The following is a 23,623-nucleotide window of genomic DNA, read 5'->3' on the forward strand; positions in this document are numbered from 1 at the left end:
TTTTGGGGGGGTGGCGGGAAATGACACCGGAAGTGTAGCGTCACCCTTCTTAGATCTATAAAACATCTGTTGAGAGGAATCTTGGGCGTTTACTACGAGCGCGTATCTACAGATCTGTGAGCTTTGATGACCACCTTTCGATGCGGAAGAGGAGCTTTTTACCCAAAAAGAGGAATAAGAAGAGCTGTTTGTTAGCAGATTACAGTGTATTTGAGATCGTCTTTTAAAATGTGCAACGGCTGTGTGCAAAAGGAATACCCGGACAGGGTGAGTTACTAAGGCAACATACTGATAATGTAACTGAATGACGTTACTGTAGTTAGCTTGCTATGCGTGTCATGTAAAGATAGGTAAACAAACCGCTTCAAAAGATCAGAGGTGGGAAGTAACGGTCGATTTAATCAAGTGCACTTTTTACTTCAATACATTTATTGTGTACCTTTAATTACTCAACAGATTTGGAATAATAATGTGAAATATAATCAACACTTAAAAAACCCTTTAGTTACACCTGAAGTAACATTCACATGCTACGAAGCAATTCAAATGAGTTCCACCTTTACCAGCTTTGATGAACACATCAATAATTATAAGCAAAACATATTATATATATTACTCTGAAAAGAGTACTTTTACTTTTGTCACTTGAAGTATATTTTGATGTTAATACTTGTCTGCTTTTACTTGAGTAATCTTTTGAATGCAGGACTTTTACTTGTAACTGAATATACATTCACTCTGGTACTTCTACTTTAACTCAAGTACAAGATCTGAGTTCTTCTTCCACTTCTGCAAAAGGTGAAGCCGTGTCAAATTCAAGGTTTCATTGGGACAGCAAACATGTGATGGTATTCCCTGACTTTCTGCCCAGGGTAACACCTGTCTGGAGAATGGCTCCTACCTGATGAACTACCAGTGCTGCGCCAGCTGCCATCAGAGGGACTTTGTGCTGATCGCCAATAAAGCAACAGAGGATGAGGATGGAGAGGAGATTGTCACATATGACCGTGAGTCACTCTTGTTTATGCTCCTGATACTTTTATCTAACCGTTTTTATTGTTGTAAGGAAACAATAGTCGAGGTTGTGGCCATCCGAACACTTCCTTGTTTTTTGAGTTTGGGTGAGGCCCCAATCAGTAACCTCTGAGGAAAATGTTCATGTTGCAGCATGCAGGGGTATTTTCTGTTCTATATCATTAACATTTTGAGGAAGAAGTGTTTTTATCCCTCTGAGAGGCATAAGAGAATACTTAATATGTGCAGATCCCTAAAGTTCAGGATATTTTAGATTTCAGATTGTTATTGTAAAATCAAGATTTAAGCTTTGACCCTTTTTAAATGTGAGGTACATTTTTGATTAAGATAGAATTCCTCATAACTTATTAAAAGCTAGGGTATTGTGTTGATAATTCCATCTTTCCAATAAAACATCATCCACTGCAGATTTGTAATAAATCCAATAATTTCTCTTTACAGATGTTTGCAAAAACTGTGACCATGTCATCGCCCGGCATGAATACACTTTCTCCGTTGTTGATGAATACCAGGTGAGAGTCTACACTGTTTTATTGACCATAACTAAGTCAATTTGTATGTAAGGAAAAAGCTGCTTGAACTACCATACTAATTCAGCACTATTCATGGATAGTCTTTAGTATATTTAATCTGTGGTGTGTTGTCCAGGAGTACACTATGCTCTGCATGCTGTGTGGAAAGGCAGAGGACTCCATCAGCGTGTTGCCAGACGACCCCAGGCAGTCTGCTCCTCTCTTCTGAGTGTCACCACCGCGGACCTGTTCCTGGAGGCTGGCTTTGAAGATCCAATCCTTTTTATTAAATGCATGCAATATTTTCTTCAATGAGTACACCGTATTTTAAATCTTTGGCCGTTTATAAACTACTGTATGCTGATAACAGTTAAGCAGGACATAAAACTTTTTTATATTCCTTGGTGACAACAACAAATATTCTGTATGTGAATTGACAGTGTTCTGTAAATAAACTGTTTTTAATACGTTTTATTATGGCCTGCATTTTCCTGTTCAACACATGATGTTCGAAAATAAAAACGACATCTTTCAATGCAGCTTTAAAAGTAACAGTTTTTAATATCCAAAATGTGTAAACAACTCAAATTCAGTGGCTACACGGTTTGTTAAAAAGAAAGCCTAAGTATTATCTTCTAGTATCTTTCAGCTTTTTGTTTTGCCAGACAGCTTTCCCCGAAAGAAGTATTGCTTACAGGGCTTCAGCAGCTTGAAGCCTTTTGATTATGTTAAGCTCTGGGCTCAGCTGTGCAGTTCCAATTTGGGAAGGACATATTTTATTGTATTGCAGTGAATCTGCTTGAGATTGTCTATATTCTTGACATAGCAATGGCTTATGTCAAGGATGAACATTCAAACACTTATTTTTAAGCTTGTAGACGAGCAATGAAGCATTTCTATTTCCATGACAAACTAAGAAGCTACAGAACAGCTACTTAGTGGCCATTTTTGTGAGATTGTTTTTAATGAAGTTTCTTGTTATAGAATCATCTTTTAGTTTATTGTGTAAGGAGTGGAGATACATAACTGACCTGCACTTGCCATACTGCACACCTCATATCTAAAACATCCATTTCCTCTTGTGCATAAACACAGATAAACCTGTCGTCGATGTTTGGGAATAGAAAGTTAGTCTTCTTGGTGGATGTTGTGTGACAAGAAAGCCCAAACTGTGATCAATTCTGCTGTTATTTAAATGATTTCAGAGCTCGACACATTCTGTAACTTCATGTCATTTACTGCTGTTGAATTGTACACGGTGATGGAGCACCACAGATGGAGGCGTCTTCATTTTACTGTTGTCATCTGGGACCCCCCCACTCAGTCACCAGCCTGTCAGCGGTCACTCGTATGTGCGTTCAGGGACGTCTGTCAAAGAAAACCGCTGCTTCCACAGAATCTGAAATGGGATTGTTCTCAACTGACAAATTGCAGTCTGAGTTTGTGTGACTTTAATTTAAATTGAGTATAAACAAATTAGTCAAGCACTTTAAGTCAAAGTTGAAAGGAATGTTTTTATCCCATTTATCTGGTCACTGATATCGCTGCTAAGCTCGGGACGACATCTCGTTTCCACTGCCATTAGAGCCACAACATATATTTCATAAACAGACATCTTAACACTCAAATAAAACCCAAACTATTCGGGAGCGAATGAAAAAATAGTGAGAAAATGCAAGTGCACTTTAATCAACAATGAAAAACTACAGCAAGTGTAGCCGTGAATTCAACTTTTGTTTAGAACTGGCATTTATTGAATTGACTATATTTAAAATAGTGCTATAAAATAAAATGCAACAACAATGAGACATGATGAACAGGTTCCATTTTTATCAGTTTTCTTCCTTGTCCGTCTAGTTTGTGGAAGAAATAAAATTGCACATCTTTGCTGGTTCATATTATGATGTTCTTTGAGATCATAAGCAGTTCAATAAAAATACACATCTACGCGGATTGTACAAATGAATAAAATATAAAAAAGATCCATTGCAATGATACTCATGCTCTTTCACAATACTTAAGTATGCACTCACATGTACATTCTAATATGCGGATGCCTTCTGCATGACAAGTCTAGCAAAGTAAAAGCACACTACTACACTCTGATATGCCAAAATTAGCAATTCATTGTCACATATAATAATTAATCCAGCTGTTTTACAGGAGTGAGGTCGAAGCTGCATGCCCTGTTTCTGTACATGTCTGCCGATGTCGGTATAATGCATGTGGTGTCCTTTATTATTAGTGTTCTTAACGTGAGTTCATGGTTTCTATTAGGGTTTACTTTTTTCCCTCATGGTACATATCTACAGTAAGCATCATTTTTTACATCCCTCAAGTATTTAACATTATCTTTTTGGTCTCATATTAGGCCTATATGGAGAGTTAAGAGGAGTGAAATGAGAGGTAAGAGTTGGCAATCTTAAGGTTTTCTCAACCTTTCTGTTTCAACTGCAGGTATCAAGCCACATCGTCAAGTATTTCGGGAGACAAATGAATAAATAAATAAATACATTTTATACATTTTACATTACATACAGTACATTCCCTTGAGTAAATACTGTATTTACACATGCTATCAGCGACTGGATGTGAAACAGCCTCTCGCTACAGTTGCACCATCCCTATCAGTCACTTGTGTTTCATATACAGTCATCGACTCACTTTTCCGGAGCCTTTCACCTCCTGGATGACACCCCTTCCCCTGGAGCTGTGGCCCCACTGAGCCTGCAGCCCGGGCCTGTCATGTAGGTGAGAGTGCCGTGGAGGAGGGGAACCGGAGAAGCTGGATGGAGAGCGGCTGCGTCCCTGCATCACCCCACCCTCCCGGAGCTCCTGACGGGAGGGGGAGGAGCTAAGGGAACGCTGCAAAGAGGAGGAGGAGCTGCGAGGGCGAGGGGGAGGGCTGAAGAGCACCCCGCTTCGGTCCTGCATCAGCTGAGTCAGACTGGCCAGGAAGTCTGCGTCGCTGGTGCTGCTGGCTCGCACTCTTAACCGGCGCCTTCTTGAGAAAAGACATCATGATTATGATTCTGTGTTATGATTCGTCTTGCTCTTGAAATTTTTCTGTGAAGTGAAATTAAAATTAAAAACCTTCAAATGTTAAAGAATCAAACTCTGTTTTTGACATGTGAATATAGACATATTATGCACATTTTCAGGAGCATGCTTCATTATTTTGTATTCTAGGTTTCTTCACTAGCACATTCTGTACATGTTTTAATGCAAACTGCATTTCGATGTATTCTGACAATGACAATAAAGTTGAATCTATCTTTCTATCTATCTAATGTTTACATTTTTTCTGTCTGAATACACATAAAACTTCCTGTTTTAGTGTGTTTCAATGGCAACAGCCTGGGTCCAGGTTTCCTGTCATTTACATACACTTAGTAGTGTCTCAATATTTAAACTGAGGAGTATGGAAAAATGCAGTTTGTGCAGCGCTGGACACCTATTACCTAAATAAGTACATAGTCTATAATGTAGATAGTTTTTACAGCGTTATACCTGTTGTCCACACCCGGGCGGATGGGTGGTTTCCCAGGCGGTGGTCGAGGCAGAAACCTGCTTGTGAGTTGCTCCGGTATGAAGGTGGCGCTCACAGGACGGGGGATCTTACTCTTACTACCCGATGAAGAGGACAGAGAGAGAGGGTCTTCTCCGACACAGTCAGACCTGGATCCTCGCTCTGAGAAGAGCCGGTCTCTCGGCAAAGCGCATGGCAGGTTGTCACAAGACAAAGATGGAGAGGGGGAATGGGTGGGTGAGCCGGGGACTGGGCTGCTCCAGCGATGACGCCTCTCCATGTTCAGGTCCCTGCTCGGAGAGTCCAGGGGGTTGCTGGGAACTGGGATTCGACTTAATCTAGGGGACGAGGGAGAGTCTCTCATCCGAAGCAGAGCTGGGGGTGGAGAGGAGGAGACGGTGACGGTGCTCTCCATAGCGCCCCCTGCTGTGTCGACTTGAGGCTGCTGATTCGGCTCTGAGGAGCGGTCAGGCAGACCAGAGTCACTCTCAGGGTCTCTGTCGTTCGTCAGATGAGCGGTGTGACCTTTGGCTGAGCTTGGCACTGGAGCTAACTCCAACTTCTCTCCGTTGTTTAAGATTTCCTTTGGAAGTGTTTCAGATTTCTCAGATGGCGCCTCTAGTGGTATTGCATCGCTCCTCTCATGCACAGGGGACTGTAGCGCACAGCTGGATGACTGAGAAGAGTATAATGAGCGTTAGAGGGTAAGACAATACATTTCAAAAATCATCCTATTATTTATCTAGAAAGCTCTTAATGTTCAAATAACATTCAAACGTTTATCCAAGTCCTGGAAGGCTTAAAATCATAAAGTTTGGACATATCTATGGTGCTATGGCAAATATTATTTGAGTTCCTTCATGACTCATTTGTTGGTTATTAGAGCTGCAACAATTAGTTGGCTAATCAATTAATCAAAATTCGAACAATTCTGAAGATGTACTGCTTTTTTCAATAACAGTAAACTGAATATATGACAGGGTCTTGGATTGACAAATCAACACATTAACTAGAAGACTGTGATCGGCATTTCTCACAACTGTCTGACATATAATGACAAAGATATGATTTATTTGGCAGATTAAAAGTCATCCCTACCTGGTCCATCTGCGATCTTCCCATCATGACTGAGGGCAGTTGTCCCAGCATCCCTGGCAGTCTTCTGTGGCCCAGTAACCACGTGCCAGGCATGGACATCTGTGACAGGACAGGACTGCTGGGCACCGCTGCTGACTGACCCTCCTGCGGCTCAGAGGACTGCTTTTCAGACTGAGTGGGAGTGTCAGTCCCAGGCTTGTCCTCACGCTGGGCCTCGCCTGCAGGCTTGGTGGCTCCAGAACCGCCGCCTTGCTCTAGCTCCAACATCACCCACTCCTGAGAGTCTCCCTCTTGCGGCACGGGGCTGAGGTTCACGGCGACAAAGCCGCTGCTGGCTGCGCCTTCCTCTTGGTCAGGGGTTGCTGTGCCCGAATGTTCCTCGAGGCCGAAAGGCTGCTTACCCTCCCCCCTCTCAGGAATGGCTGTCTCTCCGACTTGAGAAAGGACAGGGCGCTGTTTGCCCAGGCTGAAACAAGATCATGTGCACGTTATGTAAATGTCTCCCAAAGAAGCTGTATATAATTTCATTTGATTTTATTGAGTACTAACTAGGCCTCAAGGAAGCGTTCGATGGTGGGCTTGGGTTCAGGTGCGAGCCTCTTTTCAAACGCCAAGCTCTGACTGTGTCTCATCCTCCGCAGAAGAGGAGCAGCCCGCTCCAGGAACATGGTCTCTGATCGCACCCGTCTAGGAGAACTCTGCATGGACCCAGTATTGGGGCTTTGGTTGCCCTGGTTCTGACTGTGTTCATCCTCACTCACCACCTGAGGAGAAAAAATAACCATGGAGCAAAAATGTTAATATTGCATTTGAGTCCTCCGTGTTGTTATTAAACGTCCTTTCGTTAGATTAGGCACAGATCACACTCGACGCAGGCAGATAGAAGTGCATTGTGAGGCAAGGCTTGTAGGGAACCAATGGTGTTATTATTTTATAGCAGATACATTGAGCAAATCCTAATATCCTGATAAGCTGAAGAAAATAGGTTGTTTTAGCCACACTAAATCTGAAAGCAGGGTGTCAGCAGTGGGTTTGCAGTAGATGTAGTAATAGAGGTTAACCACGATAATTGTCTAGGCAAAGTCAATGTAGTCTTGGGGATGTTTTTCTAGCAGACATCCACTGCAGTGCAGATAAACTACACATTAAAATGCATGTGTGAAAAAACAGTTACATAAAAATCACATATAGAACATTCTGCTTAGCGATTACAATAACTACGTTGGCCTGACCTTCCTGATCATCGGCTGGACATGTTTAAGGTTGCGGTTGCGGTCCATCTCTTCCCATACATCTGCACCAGGGGTGGTGGGTGTGGGGATGGGGGGGCAGTTGTCAGCGTCACTGAGGCGCTCCCCTTGCAGGACATCCTCAGTGTTCTCCCTCTGCAGCTCGCCTGGCAGCATTGAAGCATTGGCCATGCTGTGGAGGAGAGGAAAGGTCACCCTGCAGCTCATTTTCACAGCACAATTTAGAGCAGCGATTTTCTCAGGGATCACTGACTGTGCAGAATTTGAGTCTAGAAAAAGCTGCAGCTATGCATTTGAACACATTTTCAACCGAGAAGGGAGATATTTTGAATAACATAAGTGAAAGTACAAACTTTAGACAGCAACTTCTACAATAAATGTTTTTATGTCAGAACAAATAGAGCTTTCTGTAGCTGTAAATACCCCAGGTACGCTGGTGTGAGGCGAGTGAGCTGCTGAGCAGTGGTTGTTGCGGCAGTGAGGGTCAGCATATCCTCCGAATCACATTTCTCCCAGTCATAAGGGTCATTCTCGAGCACACTGTGGCTCTTCATAGCGTTCTCAAACACTGACATCAGGAGCTGTTGCAGAGAAACCACAGGCGTCAGCATTTGACAGCCGGAGAGGAATAGACAGTGTGTGCAAAATAAGCCAAACAAGAGATGGCCAACCTGATAGTCTGGCTTAGTGAAGTAGTCCAAGGTCAAGATGTGATCGAGGAAAGTAGTAAATTCTGACGGAAGGTGCTTCAGCATGAGCCGGTGGTCATACGTTTCTTTTAGGTTTCCTACTTGTTCCTGAGAGCAGAGAGGGGGAAATTAGAATATGAATTAGAACACATGCTGATAATTAATAAACCACACAGACAAAAATGTGTGGAGGCTCATACTTTGTCTTTGATTTTCCTCCAGGGAAGCTGACCAACAGTGAACTCAACTAGCATGTAGAAGAGGGACCACAGGTCGTCATGTCGACCCATTTCCTACAAAAATTGGGATACGCAAATATAAGTAAGTTCAAGTGTAAAACTAAATAGGATATTATTTTAATCTGTGCTTACCTTATTCTTATGAGCATTGATTGAAGCATATCGCACAGTTCCTCGGAAGCCTGCCACAGGACGGGGCTGTAGGAGAGAATAGAGGTATAATGGAATAAAGATATAGTAGAATGGAATTAAATAGCATGGTGATGTATTTATAAAAAATGTGTTTAAGGCAACTGGCTTTACTGTTTTAGTCTTAAAGACATTCCCAATACAAGGCACTTAAACCCTCTTGGGATGGTCCCACACTGATGTCACATGGGGTCATTAAGATGAAGCAGTGTTCATGTGAAAGATGATGTGACGTCACATGAATTTAATTCTAATTTGGTGTGAAATGTGTACATTAGTGTGCCTTTAAATTAGCGTTGGTGTTTCCCTAGTGCTGTAAAAAATAAGTAATATTTTTTTTCGTTTTATGTAATTACACTATTATGTGTGAACATGCTACACCAAACCTCTAGGACTATACTCCAAACAGCTTCTCCAACAAGAAATAACATGTGGGATCTTTGAATAAAAAAGTCTAAAACATTGCAGGAAATTGACGCAGTATACTTACTGGACGGACTTCCTGGCTGGAGTTGGTAAATTGACGGGCCAAGCCGAAATCTAGCATATAGCAGCATCTGCAGGTACTGGCTAGCCTTCCCATTGCAAAGTTGGACTACAATTTTAACAACACAGAAAAATAACAAGCAGGTTAAACGATAAACTGACTGTCGTTCAAATGTACAAACCTTACAGTGTGTTAGGTGAACTTACGGGTTTGATGTCTCGGTGCAGGAAGCCTACAGAGTGGATGCTTTCAATGGCCTCTAAAATCTGTTTGCAAAGTCGCAAAGTTGTGGAGACGGAAAAGGTGCCGCGGCTCATGGTTCTTCGCAAATCTGCCAGATTCCTCCCCTTAAACCAAGAAATCAGTGTTCAGTCACAGAGTCGCAGAGTGATGGTGTCAGCAAAATTTGAGTAACATTGCCTGGTGAAAATCCTACCTGGAGTTCCATCACAACATAGTTGAAACGATCATTTCGGCCACAGCCTACAAAGCGGCACACATGGTCTTTGCCTGTCAAAGAAATAACTGCTGTATAAATACAAATTCTGATTGCCTGAAAAATGTCAGAATGAGTAAGTTATTCAATCATTGAATTCAAACAAGTTCTTCAGTGTGATTCTGACACAGCAGGGCTACTGTGTTTTGTTGTTACAAAAACAAAGACCACTGCTTCCTATATCGTATAAATGTTTAAATATTTATTAAAATGGGCACTTAGAGATCACTGTCCTCTGCCGAGGCCGTGCCCCATCTCGCAATGTCAACGAAAGTGAAATATAATTTGTGTATCCGCTCCGTGTTTCGGATCAACTCCAAAATGTAATGGATTCTTCTTGGCTCATGCTACAGCCTCCTACTACATTTCATGAAATAGTGCTAGTAGCTTTTCCCCTAATCCTGCTGACATACAGACAATCAAACCTAATGAAAATTTTGCCAAGGGTAATAAAACATTCAACTTCATGGAAAACGGAGAGAGGTTATACAAGGTAGCCTAAATGCAATGTGTGAGTTTGCTTATTGCGAGGCCCTTATAGTATACTTTTAAATTGCATTTTTAAACTGACAAAATGCACAATCAAGTGGGGATATGCCACTCCGTCACTGACAAGGGGACAGCATCACTCACCCTGAAGTTTCTTCAGCACAGCCACCTCCATCTTCAGCACCTGTTTGGGTTGTTGAGCAGACTCCACCTTTAAGGCAACCGTGGCCTGGCTCAACTGATCCAAAACCTCGTAGATCTCCCCAAACCCGCCTCCACCAATCTTCCTCGTCTGCAAAGAAGATCATTTTCATGATTAACCCACAGTGTGATCTGTTTTTAGTTTGTTTTAAACCTGATTTTATGATTTCCCTTACCACTTTCCATCTGTCTCGGACCACGTCTGCCACTGACAGGATGTCAGTGTGCTCTCCAGCCCCACTCATCCTGAGTGCTCTCAGCTACAGCCTGCACCTGGCATCAGTGACGCAAGCCCCTCACTGAAAACACATTTTAAAATTCATGTCCATTTTATCTTCGAAAATCTCTGCACACTGCATTCCTCTGTGCGTGCAAACATCTAAGGATGAAGCATTACATGTTAAATGTTTTTGTGGCCGATAGAAACATGTGGGGGACTGCCATTTAAACTGCTGCAAAGGTTAGCTAACGTTACACCTCACGTCTCAAAGGCTCATTGAAGAAAAAGCTTAACAAAGCTTAATTGTCATAAAAAGATAGCAACTGGAATTATTTGACTATGTGCCAAACACACAACCAGGACGAGAGCAGTGGCAATCTCCTCTCATAAATGGCCATAAACCAGTCGTTCGAAAGGATTAGTCGTTAGGAAGCTAATCTAGCTAACTGGCGGCTTTCAATGCGGCGCGTCCGGTAGTCCAGTAAACAAGCTAACTAGCTTAGCATGTTTACTAAAGATAACCTCTTCTCATGACCCATTCTTACCTCGCTTCGTTGCACCATTGCGATCTCAGTTAAAATCCAAACAGTCCCCATGCTCCGTGTCTGTTGCTAGTAACCCATGTCATTCCAAGCAGTTGTTTATTTTAGAAATTAGATAATAACGGTGATGGACCATAGCTGACGTTAGCCGCAGTTAGCCAGCTAGCCTGCTAATGGATGTGCAGTGATGCCCCGTGCTCTGCCTCACAGCGCTCTGACGTCACAGCGCTAGTCTCTCCTGATTGATCTGCAAACTCCTGCTGCTGCATCCTCAGTGGAGCAAAACTCTGCAAAGCTTTGCACATTACAACACTGCACAGACCAACTACATGTGGTCCAAATACAGCAATGTACATGTGAATGAACACTGCATTGCAAGCATTGTTGGTTCACTATGTGTGGTGTTGTAGTCGAAACATACAGCATTAGAGAGGCAGGGGCGTTGCAGTACATTCTGGTAGTCCTTATAAAATATTAATAAACATTCACCCCACCACTCCTCAACACCACCTCTTAGTGGCGCTCCCAGAATTTTTGGCAAATGAAGCCACTGACAATGTTTGATTGGTACAGCAAAACCAAAAGCCGAGACTGAGATTTAGGAATTATATGTTGCTGTTTTTATATATTTTTTGTTTTATCCCCCAGGCTATAAGACTGCTAAACCCCTGAGCTCTATGCCTTCACAACCTCATACCATTCATCTGTTTGCACATCACACATGTATATATTATTATACATAGGCAGGATTTTATTTCACTGTACAGCATTACATTTGATATTATATGTGTAGCTCATCTTATTCACCATTATTCATCATGCATTATCCTCCTGCACAATTTTATTTCTACTTTGTTTCTTCTTGCTCTATTTTTATTAATTTTTCATTTAGTTTTATGTCTAATATATATTTATTTTTGCATTGTTGGAGGAGCCTGTGACTGCAGCTGTGCATATGACAATAAAGCCCATTTGACCTTTGAACCTGTTGTAGAAGACTAGATTGTTTCAGGGTGGTCGGTCGAAGTACGCAAATGTTTTACTTAAATAATACTATAATAAGTTGAGCCAAACTCTTTTACAAGTCATGCATTGAATATTGTGTGTAAGTACAAATGTATAAGCAATGAAACATTCCATAATAGGAAGTAACTTAAGAAGACCATTAAACATGGAGGTATTTTATTACTGAATTTATTTCATTTCTATATAGCTCAATTTTTTTCTTCAAAATATGATAGTGATCTTTAAAAAAAATAAAATTGTAAATATAAAAACATTCATTTTCATACATTTTGTCAACCATTTAAACAATCTAATAGAAGTTCAATATTATAGTTCTACAAATATCCAGCCACAGTTCTCGGGTATCATTACAAACTGTTTCCGTGTTATGAGCACACAGTCTATGGGTATGAGCCGAGCCTCCGCTTTCCGGGCAGCCGGGACATTAAAACAAACGGACACAGATACAGCGATGGGAGTGGCCAGACAATCGGATTGGATAACAGGATGTGAGTTTAGCTGTTTTGGGGTGAGGCGGTGCGTTCTGGGGTGCACAACTTTCTGCGTGTTTGCGCAGTTTCGCAGCGCTTCATATATTCTGGATAAACCTAAACACAACATCTGAGTCCGTGAGGCTCGTGTGCAACGTGTTGAAATCTGCGGAAATACCCGAGCAGGCCGCTGCACGGCACAGTTTCTACAAACTCACCGTCTCATGTGTGGGTCTACTCGTTTATGTGGAGAGAAAGTTGTGGACATTTTTTTTTCCTGGAGTGCAGGGTTTCGCTGATCCAGTGTGCAACATTATTAACTACAGCGTTAATGAGCCTCTCCAGCCTGTCCGGACTTTGGATTATGTGCTATTGGGATTGTAAACTCGCTTGTTCGCCATATTGTGCGCTGTGAAACTCGAGGGAAAGTTGTCAGAGTTATGACATTTGCTGCGCACAATCCCTTCATGGAGCTGCATGTAATCGACTTTGATCGAAACCAAAGTGACTCCATGGAGCTGGACATGGAGAGCTCCGTGCACCATTAATAAGGTATATGCACTAGTTTTAACTCATGCTCACTGTTCTGTCGTATTGCCTAATAGATCTTAAAACGCTTCCTTATTGCTGTTTTTTTTCTTTACACAACATCACTGGCTATCGCTCGGGTTATTGCATGAGCCCCTTCGTTTCCTGTATTTCTTGTTATGCCAAATGGCAGCTGCACAGTCAGCGCCTCCTTGTTGCTGTCGTCTCAAAACTTCTTCAGTTTATTGCGTCCTGTCTGCCATTACTGTACGTAAACATCGATTATATAGGTTTTGATCACAAGACATGCTCTCTGACTGAGTTTCACTTTACTCACTGGGCTATTCGCTCGTGTAGGCCTCAGTTTCCTTACCAGTGGAAACGAAAACTGAAAACTTTGTGTGCTTGTCTTCAGAGAAAAATAAAGTGTCTAACCCCTCCTTTCTCTCACAAGGTCCGGCACCATAAAGAGGATGAGAAGAAAGAACAGCAAACCTCAGATTTGATTCTGGAAGGAGGGTTGCATGCTCCCCACCCTGCACTTTCCTTTGGGATTTCTATTTCCTCCCAAACACCTCTGTATACACAATTAAAGAAAGAGTTCTTCGACCACAGGCAGTCAAAGCACACTACATTAACAGTTTGCACGCTCAGAGATCAAGATTGAGAGCTCAGACTCCAACATTACCGTACAATATTACTATGAGTCTTCCCTCTCAAGTTAATACTGACAAGAGCGGCAAGCATCGGGCTGCAGCCATGAAAGAGCCTGTGCAGCATTCAGGGGAGGTTTATTACGGTATGGGACCTCCGTCTTTAGAGTCAAGCCACAGTGACTCTGCTAGCAGCTCTGCAGTTTACAACCCGGAAAAAGGGCCCCAAAGTTTACCCCACTATCAACAGGCGGCTCCAGTAAAGTGGATGCACCAGGACTCCGTACAAGCCCCTGGCTGGTCTCAGGAAGCTCCTGCTCCAGCCTGGGGGCAGAACTTTGGCCCTTATATGAGTGGAGTGAATGCCAGGGGGCAGATGGCATTCCACAAGGGGGTCCATGAGGGTGTAGCTCTGCCAATGGGGGGAGAAAATCAACTGCCAGGAGGACCTGTTGAGGCTTACAGGGATGCCACCCAGGCTCAAGCTCAGGGTAGGGGGCTGGAGTGGGAGCAGCATGCAGCTGCAATGCACCAGGCTCAGCTGCAAGTCTATCAACATGCCCACAAAGGCGTTGAGCTCCAGGGTCAGCCCCATGTTACCCCTCACACTTTGCAGGGGCCCATGCTGCAGCCCTTCCAAACAACATTTAGGCCCAGCAAGCAACAGTTTTCATCAGGTTATTACTCTGTTTTTCCAGGGAACAAGGGAATACCAAACCTGGCGTACACCGAGCAGCCTAAAACTCAACAACATCAGCTGCTACACCAGATGCAACAGCAGCAACAAATGCACCAACATCAACGTCACCAGCACCAGCACCAGCACCAGCACCAGCACCAACAACAACAACAACAACAACAACAACAACAACAACATCAGCAGCAGTTGCAGCAGCAGCATCATCTTCAGTTGCAACAGCAGCAACATTTGCAGCAACAACGGCACCAAATCCAGCAGCAGCAAATACAACTGCAGCAATATCACCATCAACAGATTCAGGAGCGACAGCAACAAATTCAGCAAATGCAACAACAGCATCAAGTGCAACAACAAAATGTGACGCAGAAAGAAACAGCACAACCACAGGTGCAACCAAAAAAGCAGCAAACCCAAAACTTTGTCCCTTTTCATCCTCCTGAGCCTGACACTGCGCCTAAAAAGGAGGTTGTCCAGTCACTGGGACCAGGGGCTCAAACCTGTGACACATCACCGTTAGCTGATCCATTCCCTGAAAAGGTAGCCACAAATCCTGCTGAGTCTTCAGATACAAAGTCGGCTGCACCTAGGCGTTCCCGTCGCCTTTCCAGAGACGGACAGTCTCCACTGGGACCCCCCTCGACAAACATTTGGTCTCAAGCATCCAAAGATCCTGCACTACCACACAACGGAGTAGCAGGCACTCAGGCTGTAAAAGGAGGGGAAGTGGCAACAGGAGGGGTCATCCGTAGGAGAAGGAGGGCGTCTAAGGAGATCAACTTGGAGACTCTGGCTCAGAAGGCGTCAGAAATGGAGTCCCTACCCCCCAAAAAGGTCTTTAACTACACTACATCTGTGTTTAACTTAAATCTATGGCAGTTCTACAGTAAATCATGCATTTTAAATACTTTGGCTCAGTTTAGTTAAAAAAGAAAGAAGTTAGCAAGCAGCTGCACAAAGAGGAAGAGCCCTGTTTCAATGCAGCACTTCCCCATGGTTTACAAAATCATTATTCTTGAGTCTGTTAAGTGGATTGGAACCACTGTCACACTTACTAATAACAGGCTGTTTAACAAGTGTAAAGTCATACTATACATGACATATAGATACTGGTGCAACCTGAAAAACAACCATTATCACAGATTGCTCAGATTTTATCGCTGCAAGAAAGACGATTTACTTTATGCTGCTATTCAGGATAAAAAATGTTGACATAGTAAGTGGCACACCCTGAAACTGGCTTCTTTATTTTCTCTATAGCCGCTTTGTTAAAAATGCACTAAGCACAAAAACTAGATAAACCCTGTTTGGCGTAATTTCTTAACTCTGATTTTTAGTACCCTACCCCCGGGGGTTATCAGGTAGGTTTAGGTAGGTTTTTTTTGTGCAAAGTGTGCATGCTGGATTTACAGTTGGAGCAGCTGCATGTCTGCACACCTCCACATTCCTCAGGCGCCCTCCCAGTCATTCAGCAGAGCCAGGGAGGGGCCGCGCTGTCAACCTGCACTGCTACACTCCTGTACCTGTAAACACACCCCGAACAGGTTTAATATTGTAGGAACAATCCAGAGCTGCTGTAGTGTGGTTAGCTCAAAGAACGTCTGAGGGTGAATAGATGAGATTCAAATATCTTAACATAACTTTGCATTCAGTATGAATCATAAAACCGATTTATATGTGTTATCAGTTTGACTAAACATAGCAGGGAGGCGTCAGCAAGGCTCTGAAAACCAAGGAAATGCGTAGTAATCTCACAACTGTTGTGAACGTGTAGCTGTTGGTTGTCGGTTGATGTAATTCAGTATTTAAAAATGAAGTCAAATAATTAATCACAGAAAATGTAAGAGCAACATTTCAATCATTTCAGGTAACTTGAAGGATCTTAAAAGTAAGGATTTGGTGATTTTCTCAGTTTAATATTCTTTACAATTATATTGTCTCAATGTTTCACATTTCTTTTCCTTTCACAGACTAAATGAGTGATTACAAAATGTGCTAATATTAATCTATAATAAAAATAATCTGAAGATGCAGCGCTTTACTGATCAAGTTGATTTGAGAATGTTTTTTATTCTCAAACCATCTCTATGCTTTCTATATCTCAATCCATATTCTATTTTCTCTGCTTTCCTCCCATTCTCCTTGTTATCTTCCCGTCTGTTTGCGTTGGTGCCTCAGCAGGAAGAAGCTTCTTCAGGCAGACAGGCCAGCATGATGCCCCTGGTCATGCCTGTATCAGTGCCAGTGCACAAGAGTCAAACAGATCCTCAGGGAGCCTTAAATCAGGGACGTCTCGGGCAGTCTGAGCGACCTGCAGGACAGACCCACAGCAAACCCTCGGTCATTGTGGCTCGTCGACGATCACTCAGGAACTCCTTGAGTGAGAGTATGGGTCAGGTTAGTATTGTAGGGAAACAACATTTGCATCACATCGTTTTGCTATGATTTAATATCCCAGTATTCACACTTTTTTTGGGGGGAGGAATGTGACAAGAAGGTTTTGGGAAGAAACCTATGCATGTCCGTTTTGGAATCCTCCATGTGAAAATAAGAGTGAATTTTAATCTTCAAAATGCCTTGTTTATTTGGTAGAAGCAAACACAAATTCAGAAGGTTTTTCATCTTAAGTTTAGCAGAAGAGCCACAGGTGTTGTTAGTTTACAGCGCAAACAACCTCAAGTTGTTTGTCTAAAAAGAAAAAGTGTAATCTTTGCAACTGCCATGCACGCAACAAGTAGTTTTCCACACCTTGTAGACTGTAGCCTGCAGCTCTTCCTCTAACATAATGTATCCAGGTGTTTCATTCCTCAGTATTTCAAACTGATCTGCTGTCAGAAATTGCAGAAAATAACCACAGAACATACAAGTGCTTCATGCTCAGTTGTAGCAGAACATGCTTTACTTTTTATTAGACTGATATTCAAACAAAGTGAAATCCTTAATATATTCTGTCTAGGAAGGGGAAAACGATCCAGGAACGGACGAGGAAGGAAAATCCAAACTCAAGCGCCGACCTCGCCCCGAGCCTCTCATCATCCCTCTGCCCAAACCAGCCACCTTCATCCCTCCGTCCCTCTACTCCAGCATCTCTTCCTACCAGAGCAACCTGCGCTCCCCGGTCCGCATGCCGGACAACCCCCTCACTCTGCCGCCGTACACTCCTCCCCCCATCCTGTCTCCTGTGCGCGGGGGCTCGGGACTCTACTTCTCCACCTTCCTGACCAACATCGCAAGCAACCAAATCTTGCCACCGCCGCCGCCGCATACACCTAAATCTGCGTCGCGCAGTCTGTTGCGCTCCAGTAAGTCTTGCGTTTAAGGATGATCCGAGACAAATTCTACTGATGAGATTTAATTAGATAATGTTCAACTAATATAAATATATACATCTGACCGTATTTACACTATGAACAGTATAAGGAAGTATAAACATTACAAACAGCAGTGTAGAAGGTGAATACACTATAGATCAGGTATAAATAGGATTGTATAATACAGAATAAATAGGAATATATTATAGATCGTTATTGTCATTTTTAAATACTAACAATACGTTTCAGTATGCCATAGAAAATATAGTTGTTTGGACAGTTTTGAGGCAGTGAAAATGCTTAATAAGGAGATTTCTTTTTTTGTATTTGCAGCAAGTTCAGAGATCACTCCTCCCGTTCTGCCCTTGATCACTGATGCTACAACTGCTAGCCTTGAACCGTAAGTACAGACACAGGCCTCCAAGATTTTTAATATCTTGCCAAAAAATAACCAGAACCCTTCTTTCTTTTTTTACCTGTTCAGACGTATAAACATCGGGCAGCGGTACCAGGCAGAAATTCCTGACTTGCGTGATCCAGCTTCCTCCCAATTTGACCAGCACAAGGCGGACGTGGTTTGGCTCCCTATAGATGACTCCAAACTCAAACATAGTGACCAAGAGAGCAGTCAGTATCTCACACCAGTCAGCCACTAGTTGTTGTTTCTTATTCATGCTCTTCCTTTTTTAATTCTTGTCATTTTTTTCCTGTTTTGTTTTAGTGGAGGATTTCATGAGCATGGCTTGTTGCAGTGTGCTCAGGGGTGGTGGAACCAACCAGGAACTGGTTTTACACTGTTTTCATGAATCTGGGGGGGATTTCATTGTAAGTATACTCATAGCATGACTCATATCCTCTCACTGAAGTTTGGCCTCAGAGTTTTAAAATCGTCTTTACGGAAATGCATTTTCACTGCAACTTCATACTTGTAACTGTCAGAAATGTATTAATTGTTGTACTTCAATGAGTAACAAGGAAGTGGTCAAAGAATGGATTGTAACTGGGATTCAAAATGTTTATTTTAAGGAAACACTGGAACGTTTGATGCTCCAGGACCCAGTTTTCCCCAAAGGTCATCAACTGGCAGGTTATCACTACTCAGGTGAGCTTTGGCATTACAGGCCAATAAAAGCTGTATCATTTTAATCATTGCCGTACTATTCCATGGTCTCTTGTTCTTACTCCGTCTGTCTCTGATTGGCTAACCACTCTTTGAGTATTTCCTCATTTGTTCTGTGTCTGATTGACTCCCAGGCTCTGACTGCTGGACTGCAGAGGAGAAGCGCTACTTCAATAAAGGGATCTCTGCCTACAGGAAGGACTTCTTCATGGTGCAGAAACTGGTACGCTCATTAGTTTTACCCTACAGCATGAACCATTATGAATCAATGTAATTAAATATGTAAATGTTTTCTGTGTCAACACCAATAAATCATTAGTTATGAGGCAATGCTTTAAACAAAACGGACAGAAATACAGATTTTCTAATGTAGCTTTTCTGTGTCTGCATTTTACAAAAAGAGGCCATGTTATGATGTAATGGAAAATGTTAATCACAAGCTTAATGAATTCCAAACATGCAAAACTGGAGACCCATCCTTTATGTGTCAGGAATTAAAAGGATTTATGGGAAATGTGGTTTTCATTTTAATGAAGCTTTAACAGCTAGAATACAACTGGCATGAGACACAGACTGCCGACCCTCTAAGCTTGTTTGCATTTACATTGTGTTACAATATGAACATACAACCATTTTTAGGTAATTGAAAGATGATTCATTTATTACATAAAACCTATATGTGTTTTTTTTTGCGTCTGAATTTAAAGGTGCAGTCCAAGACGGTGGCTCAGTGCGTTGAGTTTTACTACACGTACAAGAAACAGGTGAAGATCAGTCGTAACGGGATTTTAACCTTCGGCCCTCTGGATTCACCGGAAGAAAAGCACACAGATGCTGTCGTGGACGTAAAGGTAAAATGTAGTTTACCTGGCTTTAATGTGTATTACGGCAGAATCAGTTATTGTAACAGCATGTGTGTGCCAAGCAGTAGTTTCAGTGAGTGAAGGAGAGACTGGGATAATAATATATTTTTCTCTATACTAGTTTGGCTTTTTATATCTATTTATTTGGTTTGAGAAAGCAGACTATCTAGATTGGTAGATAGCGCCTTAAGGAAAATCCGTATTTTTGATTTTGGGGTCGCTCTTTAAGTTTGTATTTTGATGCTTCTTCTATTAACTTGTGCAATGATCTTGTATTTTTGTAGTGTGAGACGTTTCAGACTTCGCAGCAGTCAACTGTAACTCAAGGAGAGACAGATGGAGACGACAAGAAGGATGTTTCCTACGGGAGCAGCCAGCAGGCACTAGAGACTCATGACTATGTAAGTATTTCACTACATGTTCTCGTAACTTCTCGGATTTTCTTTGACTAATAGCACACTGGCTTTCTTTCACTGATGGATGAAGTGAAAAACTGTCAAACTAACATCTTCTTTTTTATCTGGTGCTCCAGGCAGGGACAGTGCTGGTGATCAAAGAGCCGCACCCGGTGAATAAAGAGGTTCTCCATGCAGCCACACCACACAGGCCTCGAGCCGACCCTGCAGCCAAGAAGCCCAAAGCGCCGGCGAAGCCCCCAGCGGATCCTGACGCAACATTTCCATGCAAGAAGTGTGGCAGGTAAGTCCGACTCAACGGAAAGAATAAATGTGTCCTCATTTATAACCTAGACTGTGTTGTCTGGACTTAGATTGATATCTCCATCCCTTGTGGTTTTTTGCTCAACCAGTGTTGCAATGTCACCAGTATTTTAAAATATGTAGCTGCCGTCGTTCATGTGGTTCACCTCATTGTGTTGACCTTCATGCAGTCAAAAAATATGGTAACCCAAATTTGACAAAAATGGTACATAATGTAGGAATTGATCATAAGAAGAAATGCAAATAATATATATATATATATATATATTATGGCAATTGGATTGGGAACTAATCTGCTCTGTTTTGATGGATATTAATAGACTTTGTGATCATTATGGAACCAAATAGTGAAATGGTGTTTTGAAATGTGTAAAACAAAGAATTGAAAGAACATCTCTTTAGATTTCCCAAATTGAATGTTCCTCCTCACAGTACAATTAATACATAAAAATAATAACAATAAACTTAAATTTTATAGCACATTTCAAACATGGTTAAAAAGAGCGGTCAACAAAAAAATAACTCGTGTAAAACAGTCAATTAGATAAACTAAACAGCAGCAACGTAACACGTAGTTACACAAAGAGCAAACAAAAACAATGGAGTTTTTTTGAAAGTGCACTTTTTTTAATCAGATATCAGTGTTGCATCATTCTAAACTGCTGCTATGTGCGTGTGATGTTGCATTATCATTATTATTATTCTCTGTATCATAGGGTGTTTTATAAAGTGAAGAGCCGAAGTGCCCACATGAAGAGTCATGCAGAGCAGGAGAAGAAGGCTGCAGCGCTGCGCCACAGAGAGGAAGAAGAGCAAGCAGCTGCTGAAGCTCGGGCCAGGAAGGCAGCATCGATGGCGGCAGCCGCGGCAGTGGTGGTGGCGGTGGCAAATCAGGGAGGAAATGGCAACGGAGTGACAGAGCAGGGGGAAGTCAGCAGCCAGGAAGACTCATCTGAGGAAGAGGATGACAAAGATGAAGACTGGCGCTGAGAGACAAAAAAACAGGATAAAAGAGAAACCAATGAGAGGATGGATTTGTGGGTAAAACGAGGGATGAAAAAAGATGTGCCCAAATGAGAGCACAATAAAGAGAAGAAGGGGTGAGTTCAAGTCTTCCTGTTTATCTCAACACTCCTCCCACATCACACTCTGTATCTTCACACATTTTTTATCTTTTAAATATTCAGAGGAAGTTTATTTTTTGTAAATGCACTTATCCCCTATGCTTCTGCTTTTTTGCCAATATTGCCTTTTTATATCCTTTATTTAATTGAATATATGTCAAAAAAAGTATACATTTTCATTGTGTGGACATGGTTATATGATATTTCATAAGATAATCAGGTTTAGCGGTAAAACATCAAGATCAAAGCAATTTTTCACTTTACAGCAGCAGCCCGTTTAAATTAAGATGGAGTAAGAGCTTGTATTTATCTTTTTCTTAGGAAAATACTGTGCTGAATTTTGCAAAATTAGGTTGGTTGCACTCTTGTTTATTTTCTACAACCAAGGGACCTTTGAAATGAATATGTATTATTAAAAACAAAGTATATGAGATGGCCATATATTTATGATACTGCAATTTTGCAATGATTTTGGTAATATAAAAACGAATCGTGTCAGCTGCAATAAGATTTGTGAATTGAAAAGTTTATTAAAATCTCTACTGTTCTGAAGCCTGTCTTTTTTTCGTCACAAAAATGGTCAGCGTGTCATTGCAAGAGTTTACTGATCCAGCAGGGGGAGGCAGTGCTTCAGTGTGATGTTGGGAATCTCTTTCACACACATGGATGTACTAGAGAAATAGTAAATGAGTGGTCTGTGTACACTAGATAAAGATAATCCTGTTTGTCACGTCTTCAAAATCCTTAAATGTTGTTTAAAATTAACCCCGCATTAATATCTACGGAGCAAAAAAGATTAACCAGACAAAAATATATCTCCAAATTCTGTATGTGTGGGTCGTATTCAGTATTTTAGAATGGCTTCACAATAATTTCCAGCTTAAGGGCCGGAAACCCAACTCGGGTTCAGACTCGGGGAGTGTGGTGAACATTTTCATTGATCAGCGGTGACATAACTCAGCCATTTAAAGAGCGTGCTCAGTAAAGGGACGTGTAGCCTGTCGCCCTCAGGAGATGAGCGGTAAGGCATATTGCCGTGAGACCATGAAGGTCAAAATGGCCTTATTTCTGTCTCCCACTCAACGCTAGTCCGCTTTCTTTTACTTTACCTGCAGAAATTAGCTGGAGGAGCTGGTTCTCATGTGTATATCACTGATTCTTGAACCAAGAGCAACCCACTGTCTTTTCTGCATTTATGTGGTCCCTAAATTAAATTATATTACAGAAACACTTGTCACAAAATGCAAATGTAGTACAGAATAGTAGTAGTACATCTTTACCCTCTGTAGGCAGCGGAGCTTTGAGTTAAGGTAGGTAGGTAGGTAGGTTTGCATTATAAAAAAGGCCCTGTTATGCTTTTTTTTGGTTTTCCCTTTCCTGTAGTGTGTTATACAGATTTATGTGCATGTAAATGGTCTGCAAAGGCTAAAATCCCAAAGTTCCCTCTAGAGTGAGTTGGTTTTGTAAAACCAACTCACTCTAGAAGGAACTTTCCTAGCCTAGCTGCTGGATCATTTGTTTGGGTTGCAACAAACATGGCTAAATTGGGGGACTGTAACAAAATGATTAGTGTGGGAAGTTGAGAAAAAAATGTATTCACTTTAACAAATTTAAGATGAATGAACTTTAATTAAATGTACTTCATGTTGCACCTTGTTCCTTTATGTTCAGAGGTAGAATAAAGTGAAAATAACTGGGGATTGCTTGGAGCTTATGAAACCCTTTTTTTTATTCTCAAAAGACAAAATCCATGTGTAAGGCTGCTCATTGTGGATCTACTGTATGTGTGCAGGGAAATGTTACTGGCATGTGATGAAGCATTAGAGGTTTACAGTGAGGATCAATTATCTTCACGACCAGTGTGCACGCTATTACACCCCCATTAGAAACCACGCTACATGGATACAGTAAAACAGGTTAGGGATAGAAGAGAACATGAAGACATTACCACATGGAGATGGAGACAAGGGCAAAACTCTGGATCAATGTCACTAACTGTCTGGAAGACGAACGATGAGATCAATGTTTCTCCCCCGGCAGGGTAGAGGTTAAACAGATGCAAAGCAGAAATGTACATTAAGATTATTTATGTTCAGCCTCTTAGCAATAAAACTTTGATCATTTTCTGGATGTGAC

The 23,623-nt window shown here is 41.8% G+C and overlaps 3 protein-coding genes across 6 annotated transcripts; 2 read left to right on the forward strand and 1 right to left on the reverse strand.

Annotated features, from left to right (window-relative positions):
* The first annotated feature begins 56 nt into the window (after nt 1–56).
* Nucleotides 57–2,021, forward strand: churc1 (churchill domain containing 1). Its single transcript, XM_063902480.1, has 4 exons — nt 57–267; nt 872–1,007; nt 1,477–1,547; nt 1,684–2,021. The coding sequence occupies exons 1-4, from the start codon at nt 229–231 to the stop codon at nt 1,774–1,776; spliced, it is 339 nt and encodes a 112-aa protein (XP_063758550.1). The 5' UTR covers nt 57–228; the 3' UTR covers nt 1,777–2,021.
* A 1,257-nt stretch (nt 2,022–3,278) lies between these two features.
* Nucleotides 3,279–11,416, reverse strand: ttbk2b (tau tubulin kinase 2b). 2 transcript variants are annotated; one of them, XM_063902479.1, is made up of 15 exons: nt 10,980–11,416; nt 10,391–10,513; nt 10,158–10,305; nt 9,465–9,538; nt 9,235–9,375; nt 9,032–9,136; nt 8,485–8,550; nt 8,314–8,406; nt 8,096–8,221; nt 7,848–8,005; nt 7,407–7,596; nt 6,724–6,938; nt 6,175–6,640; nt 5,058–5,752; nt 3,279–4,548 (listed from the first exon to the last, which is right to left on the reverse strand). In XM_063902479.1, the coding sequence occupies exons 2-15, from the start codon at nt 10,457–10,459 to the stop codon at nt 4,200–4,202; spliced, it is 2,895 nt and encodes a 964-aa protein (XP_063758549.1). In that variant the 5' UTR covers nt 10,460–10,513; nt 10,980–11,416; the 3' UTR covers nt 3,279–4,199. The 2 variants fall into 2 exon arrangements, with proteins under 2 accessions (XP_063758549.1, XP_063758548.1); XM_063902478.1 differs by having other exon boundaries at nt 3,279–4,551.
* Nucleotides 11,417–12,467: 1,051 nt separating this feature from the next.
* mideasa (mitotic deacetylase associated SANT domain protein a) lies at nt 12,468–22,039 on the forward strand. 3 transcript variants are annotated; one of them, XM_063902050.1, is made up of 14 exons: nt 12,470–13,024; nt 13,455–14,237; nt 14,352–15,184; nt 16,529–16,747; nt 17,307–17,652; nt 17,995–18,061; nt 18,146–18,288; nt 18,383–18,486; nt 18,688–18,763; nt 18,916–19,004; nt 19,489–19,632; nt 19,929–20,045; nt 20,177–20,343; nt 21,080–22,039. In XM_063902050.1, the coding sequence occupies exons 2-14, from the start codon at nt 13,703–13,705 to the stop codon at nt 21,351–21,353; spliced, it is 3,114 nt and encodes a 1,037-aa protein (XP_063758120.1). In that variant the 5' UTR covers nt 12,470–13,024; nt 13,455–13,702; the 3' UTR covers nt 21,354–22,039. The 3 variants fall into 3 exon arrangements, with proteins under 3 accessions (XP_063758119.1, XP_063758120.1, XP_063758118.1); XM_063902049.1 differs by having other exon boundaries at nt 12,468–13,024; nt 13,455–15,184; nt 16,532–16,747; XM_063902048.1 differs by having other exon boundaries at nt 13,455–15,184.
* The last annotated feature ends 1,584 nt before the right edge of the window (nt 22,040–23,623 follow it).

This window comes from Eleginops maclovinus, chromosome 15 (assembly GCF_036324505.1).
Source record: "Eleginops maclovinus isolate JMC-PN-2008 ecotype Puerto Natales chromosome 15, JC_Emac_rtc_rv5, whole genome shotgun sequence".
Lineage (NCBI taxonomy): Eukaryota > Metazoa > Chordata > Actinopteri > Perciformes > Eleginopidae > Eleginops > Eleginops maclovinus.

What these genes read in the sequence shown, in the direction of transcription:
- churc1 (XM_063902480.1), top strand. Translation starts at nt 229, where the DNA reads ATGTGCAACGGCTGTGTGCAAAAGGAATACCCGGACAGG. An exon ending in GGAGATTGTCACATATGACC is followed by an intron (nt 1,008 to 1,476) that starts GTGAGTCACTCT and finishes TTCTCTTTACAG; the next exon opens with ATGTTTGCAAAAACTGTGAC. An exon ending in CCGTTGTTGATGAATACCAG is followed by an intron (nt 1,548 to 1,683) that starts GTGAGAGTCTAC and finishes TGTGTTGTCCAG; the next exon opens with GAGTACACTATGCTCTGCAT.
- ttbk2b (XM_063902478.1), bottom strand. Translation starts at nt 10,459, where the DNA reads ATGAGTGGGGCTGGAGAGCACACTGACATCCTGTCAGTGGCAGACGTG. An exon ending in ATGTTGTGATGGAACTCCAG is followed by an intron (nt 9,376 to 9,464) that starts GTAGGATTTTCA and finishes TCTTGGTTTAAG; the next exon opens with GGGAGGAATCTGGCAGATTT. An exon ending in TCACTAAGCCAGACTATCAG is followed by an intron (nt 8,006 to 8,095) that starts GTTGGCCATCTC and finishes TCTCTGCAACAG; the next exon opens with CTCCTGATGTCAGTGTTTGA.
- mideasa (XM_063902048.1), top strand. Translation starts at nt 13,703, where the DNA reads ATGAGTCTTCCCTCTCAAGTTAATACTGACAAGAGCGGCAAGCATCGG. An exon ending in GCGCAGTCTGTTGCGCTCCA is followed by an intron (nt 17,653 to 17,994) that starts GTAAGTCTTGCG and finishes TTGTATTTGCAG; the next exon opens with CAAGTTCAGAGATCACTCCT. An exon ending in ACAACTGCTAGCCTTGAACC is followed by an intron (nt 18,062 to 18,145) that starts GTAAGTACAGAC and finishes TTACCTGTTCAG; the next exon opens with ACGTATAAACATCGGGCAGC.